This window comes from Salvia splendens, chromosome 3, assembly GCF_004379255.2.
Source record: "Salvia splendens isolate huo1 chromosome 3, SspV2, whole genome shotgun sequence".
In the NCBI taxonomy this organism is placed as follows: Eukaryota; Viridiplantae; Streptophyta; class Magnoliopsida; order Lamiales; family Lamiaceae; genus Salvia; species Salvia splendens.
Genome location: NC_056034.1, coordinates 7,443,820 through 7,454,635, shown reverse-complemented (window position 1 = coordinate 7,454,635; position 10,816 = coordinate 7,443,820). Strand labels below are relative to the sequence as shown.

At 29.9% G+C, this 10,816-nt stretch overlaps 1 protein-coding gene across 1 annotated transcript; it reads right to left on the bottom strand.

Moving 5' to 3' along the window:
• Nucleotides 1-1,471: 1,471 nt before the first annotated feature.
• On the bottom strand, nucleotides 1,472-2,848 carry LOC121793745 (probable membrane-associated kinase regulator 2). The gene is made up of 2 exons (XM_042191779.1): nucleotides 1,868-2,848; nucleotides 1,472-1,770 (listed from the first exon to the last, which is right to left on the bottom strand). Exons 1-2 carry the CDS (start codon nucleotides 2,676-2,678, stop codon nucleotides 1,694-1,696), a joined length of 888 nt encoding a protein of 295 aa, XP_042047713.1. The 5' UTR covers nucleotides 2,679-2,848; the 3' UTR covers nucleotides 1,472-1,693.
• Between the last annotated feature and the right edge of the window lie 7,968 nt (nucleotides 2,849-10,816).

The following is a 10,816-nucleotide window of genomic DNA, read 5'->3' as shown; positions in this document are numbered from 1 at the left end:
TAAAATTAAGAAAGGAAAACAAATCAATATAAAATAACTACCAAAGCATGGGAAACGTGAATTATGGAATGAGAATAACTACTCAAAATGTCAACTTACTTTTCTACCTTTTTTGCTTTTTTTTTAATGTTTAAATTAATTCCACGTGGCACAAATATAGATCATTAGATGACAAGAATCAATGGATTAGATTAGTTTTGGTTTTTAATAGTTTTCTGCACATTAATCTAAATACATCCCTACTAACATATTAATATATGTTCAGGGATTAATTGCACGGGAAGGAGCTAAAAAGATTATTCTTAGATTTGGAAAATTATTACTGATATATTGTAATAAAATAGTATTTATTCTTTATAAAAGCGTATTTAAACCTAAATAAATAGGTTGTACCCTACAACACAATTCTCGGGGTTTAAGGTCCCAAAACTATGCCAGAAAGAGCACCACAATAGTCAGAAATGAAATTATTTTTAACATGTTTATAATATTAACATAAAAGGCTACAAAAATGATTCAACAATAAAAAAAGAAAACCAACTTCATTTTCCTGTCAAAACAGTGCCACGTGGCAGTAAAAAAAACTGGAACTTTATATTTGTATAGATTGTAGGGGAAGTGATCAATTGCTAACTAATTAGGAATCACAAATTAAGATCAAATCTTAGGCATTAGATTAGGAGATCTAGTGGTTGAAATAATGTCAAATGGATTATGTTTTAAATTAAAAAAATTATTAAATAAACTTAAAGCGTATTAATGTCAATTCTCTCTTATCAAAATCCTCTCAAAACTTTAAATTTACGCAACTCTCTCGATTTAAATTATTTTTTCGCAAAAAATATATCAAATTAAAGATAATTTTATAAGGATTCCAACGAGATCTCAATTGCATATGTTCCAACGATAGAAATTTGATAAATTATATTTCAATTTTTGTATATGTTGATAAGCAAATTTTATCAATAAATGAAAAATAAATCTCAATATAGTGTATGCAAAATCTCAATATAGTGTAAAATATCAATAAAACTGTGGTGACATTTTCTTATACTTGTGTTGATATTCTCATGGCATATTGTTGATATTTGTAATACACTATGTTGGTATAAAAAAACACCAACGAAAATTATTATATGATAACATAACAATGATATTACCCTTTTGTCTGATATTTTGCCTACTCTTTATTGAAATTTGTAAGCTTTAATCTCATCCACTCATTTCAAAATCTAAATCTAAGGGTGTAGATTTAGTCTTAGTTTTGAATTACGATATTATAAGCATTAGAAGAGGACCTAGTATATTATATTTAATTAGATGAGACACACGCCTATCCATTTATTCAAAATAATGATTATTATCTCCTCAAACAAAAGCACTCAAAAATCTATGATTAATCATTGCTCTCAGTTTTTAGTTTTTACTCGATTTAAAACATGACTACGAATGGAGAGGCTGTGAAACCGAGTTTAAAATTTAAAATCAATAAAATGATACGGATATAGTAATTGGTTTTAAAATACAAACCGAAAACTTTTATCAATACTAACTGCCATCTTCACACTGCACACAAACACCGGCTTCTTTGTAGCGATCAAGTAATCAAACAATAATCTTCCAAATTCTATAATCATAGTTGCAATTCACAGTCGTCATCACATTGTATCTTTTTTTCTGTTTGATTTCTGATTCAAATGCTGCATCTCTTTGACTCTTCATAGGAACTTTTACCGTGATCAACTGAAGATTGAAATATGTTTGAAAATTCTGAAATAAAGAAGAATACTGTCAGTTTACTTGAGAAATAAATAGGGAGCATTGTATTTACTTAAAAAATGTTAATTAAACCACACTGTTTTGCTACCTTTGGATGAGGAGCTGTTGTAGGATCTTTTGCAGTACAGAACAGCGTTTTGGATTCCGTCGACTCGTTCCAAAAGAGAATCGTCTCGCTGGCGGGCTGGTTGAGGCGACATGCCTACCGCCGTTGAAACCGATCGGCTTTTCCCCAAACGCCTCGCCGCCATCTTAAAGTTGCCGATCCTGCTACCGTCGGAAATCCTTTTTGGCGAAATGTTGGCAGGTACCGTCATCGGAGACGCACACGGCGTCGAGGATTCCGTTGGCTTCTTCTTCTTCTCGTGCTGCCTCTTCCAAACCATCAAGTAGAGAGGTCTAATTAGCTTCAGATACTTAGGAATGAAACCTCTCGACGACTTTTCCGGCGAGTTTTCGTAATCGGAAGTCTCTTTCAGAAGCTGGCTTCTCAAACTGTTGGCTCCGGCCACACGGCACGTGCCTGTCGTTTTCTCATCTCTGCATGTTACCTTGGGAGATCTGGGAGAATGAATCGATGGACTCCGTTTGGTCTCCCCGTTGGACTCCGATCTCTCGCATTTCACCGATTTCCCGAAACCTAACATGAAAACTCTGAATTTAGGAGTCGATCTCACGAGTGTCACTTTACACAAAGGCCTCGACTTCACAGAACCGTTTCCTCTCCGGAATACATCTCCGGGAGATTTGGAAGATCGGATATCTGGCGATTTGAGAACCAGATCAAAAAACGAATCCTCGTCATCAGTTTGCTCAGGCGACGTGGTTTGGAATTCGAGCACGCAAAAGGCTTCCATTGGAGAATTGGAGAGAGTTGAAAGAGAGGAAGGTGAAGACATGAGAGTGAAGCGTGGTTGGGTGTGTATTTAGAGAGAATAAGTAAGGAGGTGTTTGGCGCGGGGGAAAGGGAGATCATGTGAGGGAGGAATGAAGAGTAAATGAGCAGAAATCAGAATTAAAAGGTAGAGTCTATTTTCAGCAGAGTTATGCAGAGGTGGTGATGTACGCCTTTGAATTCAGGACTATTTCAGGAATGGTCCAAACAAACTTTAGCTTGTGGCCTAACATAGAATTCCCTTTCTCTAAAGAATTCTTTTTTGATTGTCAAACCTAAATTAACTCCATTGTTATAACTCCCTAATCATTCATAAATTAATCCGAAACTGAAAACCACGTTATGTCAATGCTTGAACAGGAAATTAGTAAGAAATAAGTGATTAGTGATTATCTCTTTACGCTAACACATGAGGAAAAGGTAAAACGGTTGTGAAACATTTGTTGTTCTTCCTAGCAAACTTTTGAAGGAGGTCGAACAACTAAAAAAAATTATGAATTTGATCAAATTTTGATACGTTGCTCAATTTTGAAAATTAGCTAGAAAAACTATGATGTTTGATTATCCCATGGTAAAAAATTTTATGAAATTGCATCTGGTACATAGACATTATCACCAATAAGTTAAAAAATACTCCATTTATATATTCATATATAGAAAACAACATTGCTTGGTTGAAAATATGAACAATATATTATAAGTAAATGATAAGAATCTATATTATATGTTTTAAAGAATACATTAATAACTGAATATGTAAAAATTATTAAATTTATTTGTATAAATAAAACCTAGTAATTATTACACAATTCAGAATTATGTTAAATAGGAGTATGATTTATTCGTCAATTCTAGCTAAATCTATAGTTTCTTCATCTCATATATATTTTTTTGGTATCATCAGATTACTAGTATTATACTCCTAGTATATGACATGATAGAGTAACAGAGTTTCATAAACAAATTAAAGTTGGGTGTAAGAAAGAGACGCATCTCTTCCTATTACTATAATTCTTAATTAGATTCCTCAAAATTGCAAAATTCGAGGTGTGTTAGCAATTTCGTGAAACGTCGAAATTAAGACGTGCGCTTAGGCGAAGCTAGAAAGGCAAAATATCAAACAATCATTGAATATTTGAAGACCTAAATTTGGAGCAATGTAACGGCATTCCTTAATCCGAAATTGGGAGACGTAGATGTGATGATGCCAAAAAGAAATTAAATCTGGAGCAAGATAGCGACGAGAAACTTCCAAAAAGAAAGCGAATACGAAAAGGAGAAAGGCGGGTATTCTTTGCAGAGGCGGTCACGGTCAGACATTGAGGCGTGGGCTTCGGGCACGCCTCTCCCGCTTTGACTTGCTACCTTCACTAATTATATAGTATAATTATACTATAAAATATTATCTTCGTCTCATTCAAGATGCCCACATTGTTGAGTGAATGACCTGATATTTTTGGAAGAGTTGTTCGATAGAGTTATAGAGAGGAAAATGTAATTATTATTTTAATGAGTTGAGAGTGTTTTAAATTCAAATATAGAAAATGCACATTTTAAATGAGACAAATAAGAAAAAAGAAAATAGGGACCTCTTGACTGAGAAGTAAAGCATTCTAATCTTTTATTTATTAAAACTGCTTTACCCAACATAAAGTTGAAAAATAACGTGGCAAACAAAAGACAAAAGAAATAAAGGTGACAAAAGGGCTGCAAAGAAAGCAAATACATATGGTGAATTCGCAAACTTTTCTATTTTACTTATGAATATATTTGAGGGGTGTGTTTTAGTTAGACTGTGTGTGTAATTTTTGTAAAGTTTTTAGTATCGTTATTTGTTGCAGTGTATTTCCACATTAGAGTTGTGGTGATTGTATAAAAGTAACTCGGGGAACGAGATTCGTGAAAAAAGGAAAACGTAGAAAAAAGTGTAGATTTTAGAAATTTGTATGATGATGGATGAAATAATTACAGTTGACAAAGGAATCACAAAGTAGTTTGGAGAAGAAAGTTTCCATTCATATAAGAGGAAATATTGAGTTTGACAGAAATGTGTATAATAAAGACCATAAGTATTATACAGTTCTCGTCATAATAATAATAATAATTAATAATAATAATGTACTGAAGCAGTTTTTATAAGCAATTAGTACGCCATTTTTAAGCATGCATAAGATGATCATGAGTATAATTACTACGTCATATCATATACCAAATCAAACCACTATGATCAATAATAATTTCAATTTTGATGATGAGTTTGAATAGACAAAAGGTCTTGATGATGAGGATATATATTGGATACTAATATCATATAACGGACCCTCTATTTTACGTATAATTTAATCAACTCTTAGAGCATCTCTAAGGAAAAGGGTAAATGCAGAGGTAAAGAGAAATAACTACCATATTTACCTCTTCTTGATAAAATTTCATGCTCCAATGAAGAAGGTATTATACAATCTTTCATTTTGGAAATGCATCTTTACTTCTTCTTAGAAGAAAAGGTAAAAAGTTAGTTATTTTTGTTTACCTTTTTAATTTACCTTCTTCTCTTGAAGTCCATTACTTTTTATGAAGGTATAATTACCATTTTGAGAAGGTAAATAAGAAATATACTTTCTCAACTTATCTTTCCCCTTTGAAGATGCTCACATATGTGTGTGAAAACACTTTCTTATTTTAGACACATACTAACTCTTAATGATGTGAATATATTAGTATTATTTTATTTCTAATAGCAATCAATAAAATAAACAAAACTTAATAGGTAAGATATTTTCATTCGAATAGATTGAGAGTCCAGGTTATTTTAAAATTTAAATACACGTGAATGAAGTGTTTTATGAATTATATAGTAGTAGTAACCAAAAAAACTATAACTACATGCATGCGAATGGGGTGTTTATAAATTATAACTATTAACATTACAACTACTGATATTAACTTAGTATTGTAGACATGACATATATATTTATGATTTTGAGGTATTGATATTCAACTACACAAATAAATATAAAATGGAATGAAAATGTGACAGCATTCATGCAAAACATGGTTTGATAATTGATATGATATCATTACATGGAGGGGCCCTACCATGAAAATTCCTGTGATTCTAATCCAGGTGATATATAATGTTTCTGAATCCCCCTCTTTCTTTGTTTCCCTTTATTTTATTTTTTTGGACTTCACTACTTGACCTATCTTCTAGAAGAAAAACCAATCCTTGAGAGTAAGAGAGAGTATTGAATTTGACGGTAGACTGTTTTTTTCATAACCAAATAGTAGTAATTTTATTATAGTAAGTACGTGTTTTTTAAATAATATACAGTACGTGTTAAATTAAAGGAAATTAGAGGCACAATTAATGTACATATCTATAAAATATAACTAAATATAGGCCATAGTGTCTCCATGTTTGTTAAAAAACTTTCTTGAAATTGTTTGTAATTGGTAGCACAGTCTTCTATGGTCGAACATGAGATAGCTGTGGGCCGAGCTCTCTTTAAATTTTGTTTTCTATTTCCTGCAAAAAGTGGATGACATTAACTATCCTTTGAATTAGTAATTTTATGATTACTTCATTTACAACATTGTTTGGGAATTTGTATTTTGTAATGATGAATGTAAGGTAATTAGCAAGCCATGCATCTTACTCCTATTTCTTATTTATTTATTTTGGCGCAGCATAAAAAGAGAATTTATGAGATGGATAAAATTTTGATAGTGGGATACAATAGTGAAGAATATATAAAAAAGAAAAGAGAGAAAAAGAAAACGTGAGGGGTAATAAAGAAAAGGCTTCTTTTCGACAAATACTCATACTTTTCGAACTCTTTGTCGTATGTTTTTTTTTTTGGAAAATAAAAGAGAACTAAAAGAAAAGGAAAGGGCCGGGGAATAAAGAAAAGGCTTCCTTTTGCCATCCAAAATACTCCTACTTTTTATTTTTTATTTTTTTTTATTTCTTTGCTGTATACTTTGTTTTATCACAGAGCAGGATACTCTTATGTCACAATATCATCGGTTGTACATTATATCTAATTATACTTGTACAGTAAATGTCGATATTTCCAGTTTTAATTTGTCTTTGCATGATATTCGTCGATCACAAAATAGGAAAGATTTTCAAATACGGTTAGTATTTATTGTAGGGAAGGTAAAATATAGCAAATCTTATGTTGTTTTCCACAACCTCCTACTCTAGAGAATAGAGATCATATTAATCATAATGTTATCAGTTATTTACTAATCACACTCTTCTTTTTATTTACGATTCCATTCCTTTTATTCGAAATGAATTTCCTTGTTCAAGAAAATAAATTTCTACTCTAAGCCCAACGGGCTTCCTTATATGGAATTTGGGCTCGGAACAGTTTGTGCAGACTTTCAAATGGAGTACATACATATGTAGGCCTGCTTATTCGGCCGGTTCCGGTTCTAACCGGATCGGTTGATCGGTTAACCGGTTTTAATTTTTCATAAATCCTAGAATCGGAACCGAGTATAATTTTAATCCGAAATTATTTTATAATTTTAAATAATCCAATACTAATAAAATAATAATCAAACATTTGAAAATATAACAAATAATACCTAAAAACTCAAATAAATATATAAAAAAAATGCAAGCCAACAATACAATAATATTCATAAACTAAGTGTAGTAGGTTGGACTAGTTTATGTTGGCAATTCTTTTATAAATAAGGAGTTCTAAACTTAGCATTTTTTAAAAGGAATTTTAAAATTGAATTCCATTTCCCTTTTTTTTTTGCTAAATAAATATTTGATAGAATTTTCAATATTAATTGATCTTGTTGTGACTTTTGGTTTAATACTAAACAGTTAATAAATCATTCACAAACAAGTTAAAACCATATTAATACATAAATTTGTTATAAAGTTAAACTTCTGTCATATGAAATGATATTGTATTTATATAGTTCTTTTGGAAATTAAAAACAAACTTATGATGTTCTACTAATAGTAGTTAGTTCATAAAAAATGAATTGAGAAAATAATTATAAATTCAAAGCATCACGGTTTAAATATTTTAAATGTTTCAGAAAATAGAGCTTGCAAATTTAACTTTGTTTAAATCTTAAAATCACTCAATGTTTCAAATTATTTTATTTCAATTAAATATTAATTCAATTAAGTTTGATTTATTAGTATATTAAATTAAATAAAATAAAATTGAATTGTAATCCGGTTCCCGGTTAGGAACCGGAACCGACCGGTTCCTAACCGGAACCGCTTTTATACTAAAAGTTGGAACCGGTACCGGAATCATAACCGGTTTTTCGGTTCCTGGTTCCTCAATTAATCGGCTGGAATGGATGGAGTATCTAATCTTTCACTTTCGCACATAAATGGTACCTGATCTTTATTTTATATCGTTTTTGGTACCTATAAATCACATTTTTGGTACCTGATGCAATTTTCACCCAAAAATGCCCTCTAAACAAATACTACATTTTTCCATTTGTGTCATTGAGGACATTTTGGGCATACACAAAACTAAGTACCAAAAGTGATATTTTAATATCTTCTCTCATTCTCCTCACTCTTTATACTATTATTATTAATCAATATTATTATTATTTTGATGTTATAAATTAATAATTAATTTATTTTTTAATATCATTCAATTATATTGAATTATTATAATAATATTATTATTTTAATACAAAAACTAGTTGTAATTAATAAATAATTATAGTATAATTATTTAAATTATGAATCATATAATATTATATAATAATAATTATTATTATTTTATAATAAATTAATAGTCTTGATAAAAATTTAAAATTGTGAATTGTATTCATAATGATATAAAGAGTTTGAATATTTTTAGTTAAGTGTTTCAACCCTAAAATGAGTATAAAATAATTTAATAAAAAATATTTAATTGATTTAATTATTTTAAATAATTTATTTAATTAGGTATTTTGTTCTTGATTTATATTATGAATGCAATTAGATGTATGTATAAAACACTAAAAACAAAGAAGAGAAAAGAAAAAAGAGGAAACATAAACTAAGGAGAAAGAAGAAAGGAAGATAAAATACTAAAAAGAAGAAGAAAATGAAGAGAAAAGAAAGAAAAAGAAACTAAAGAAGAAAAAGAGGAATAAGAAAGGTAGAAAAAAAATCATATGTTTGGTACTATTTAATTGAATTCCAAAAATATCATTCATAACAAAAAAATCACATGTTTGGTACCTAAGGTTATTTTTGTCATGGGGTACCAAAAACGATATAAAATAAAGATCAGGTACCATTTAAGTGCGAAAGTGAAAGATCAGGTACCATTTATGTAGTTCACTCTATTTTTAATGAAATGTATCTTGAATTGTACTTCATCCAATCCTTAAAAAATAGTCTCATTTTGTCATTTTAATCTAAGCAAAATTAATCCTTTTTCCTATTTTGAAAACTTTTTCACCGCACATTACATTACTAATAAATTGTGTCTCTATTTCAATTAATATTCTCTTTCTCTTTTATATGTTACAAATTTCGAATTAAAACTTGTGATATCCCTAAGACCCTATTTTAAGGGGATGGAGGGTATATAAAATAATTGCGTTCCTAGTAAAAATAAGATGTACTAAAAAAAAGTCCGTCCCGCCATAAATGAAGATGTTTCTTTTGAGCATAAAATATTATAAAACGACATTTAAAGAAGTAAGTATAGAGAATAATTATGTTATGTTTTTGTTAAAAAATACAAATAATTCAAATCATGTGGAACGTCTAGAAAAGGAAGATGAATAGTTTACGGTGGACATATGGAATAAAATTTTCGACAACTCCAACATTTGGAGTTCGAAATTTCATTCATTCCAACAAGGGATGTATCTATAGACAGCAGTAAAATCTTACCATCATTCTCATTGCATCATTTTTATGTTAATTTTAACTCTCTTTATAAGTATTGTATTGAATTTTTAGTTGTAAAATTGAACTCTAAAATTAAACTATCATGAAACTGGGATGCACAGCAAATTTTGAGTCATCCAATCTTGAATATATATTGATCTACAATAAATTAATCTATCAACAGCATATTCTTTAGGATTCCCATGGATATACTTTCCCTACATTAAAACTACATCTCTAATCAGCTACAATCACATTTTTTGTTTCCATCACCTCCTTGTACTATCTTAACAATATACTCATGTTTCGAGATTATTAGAAATGTTTTTTAGTTAATATTTATTGTTTACACATGTAATTAATTTTTAGTTCGGTGACATCAAATTCAAGATCACTACCCAACTCCATTTTCATCTCTTTCTTCCACACGAACCTCATGGAATCAAAGGTAAGTCATCAATATCTACTTTACTTCCCCTATCTTTTAACCAGTTAACAATTTGAACTGGTTTATGTAGTGTAAGGATATGGTATTAAGATTCCATTTAATTACTTGTTGAATTATTCTGAGATGAATCTACCAGGAGTTCTTGATTTCGATTTAATTATAGATCGCATTTACAAGGTTTATACGTATGAGGTTGTGATTAATCATTTATTAGGCCATTGAGTTGCTTTGCTGAATGAGTGGCTTTATCTGGGTTTATATTCCATTTCTTGTGCTTATTCGGTTCATAAAAGATTAGTTGAAATTTAATAGGACTCCCTGTTTAATACATTCATGGGGCCTTTACCTTTAGCAGTGGAATTTTGATCACAATTTTATGTAACATGAGTTACTACTTAATAGATACTCCATATAGGTAATAGGTGTGGTTTGATTGTGACTGAATATCATATCTAATCCTATATGGTGTTCAGTTATTTTTTTTTCAACAGTTCGGCTTGTGTTAGTATTCATGCCTCTTCTCCATTACTACCAAAATTATGGAGTATTACTGTATCTCATAATTATTCTCACTTCTACCAATTTGATTAATTTAATCTTAAACGATTCTCATTTTAGTTTATTCTATATATTGTATCACATCATTATCATATCTAAGTAATTCTGAATGCGCTACCATAAAGTTTAGATGGATTTATTGGTTACATATTATATGGGTTTAGATCATTTACATAACATAAGTTGGCCTGGGCCGCATAAGTTTTATTCACATCACCTCTCACCCCATTTCAGAACTATAAAATGA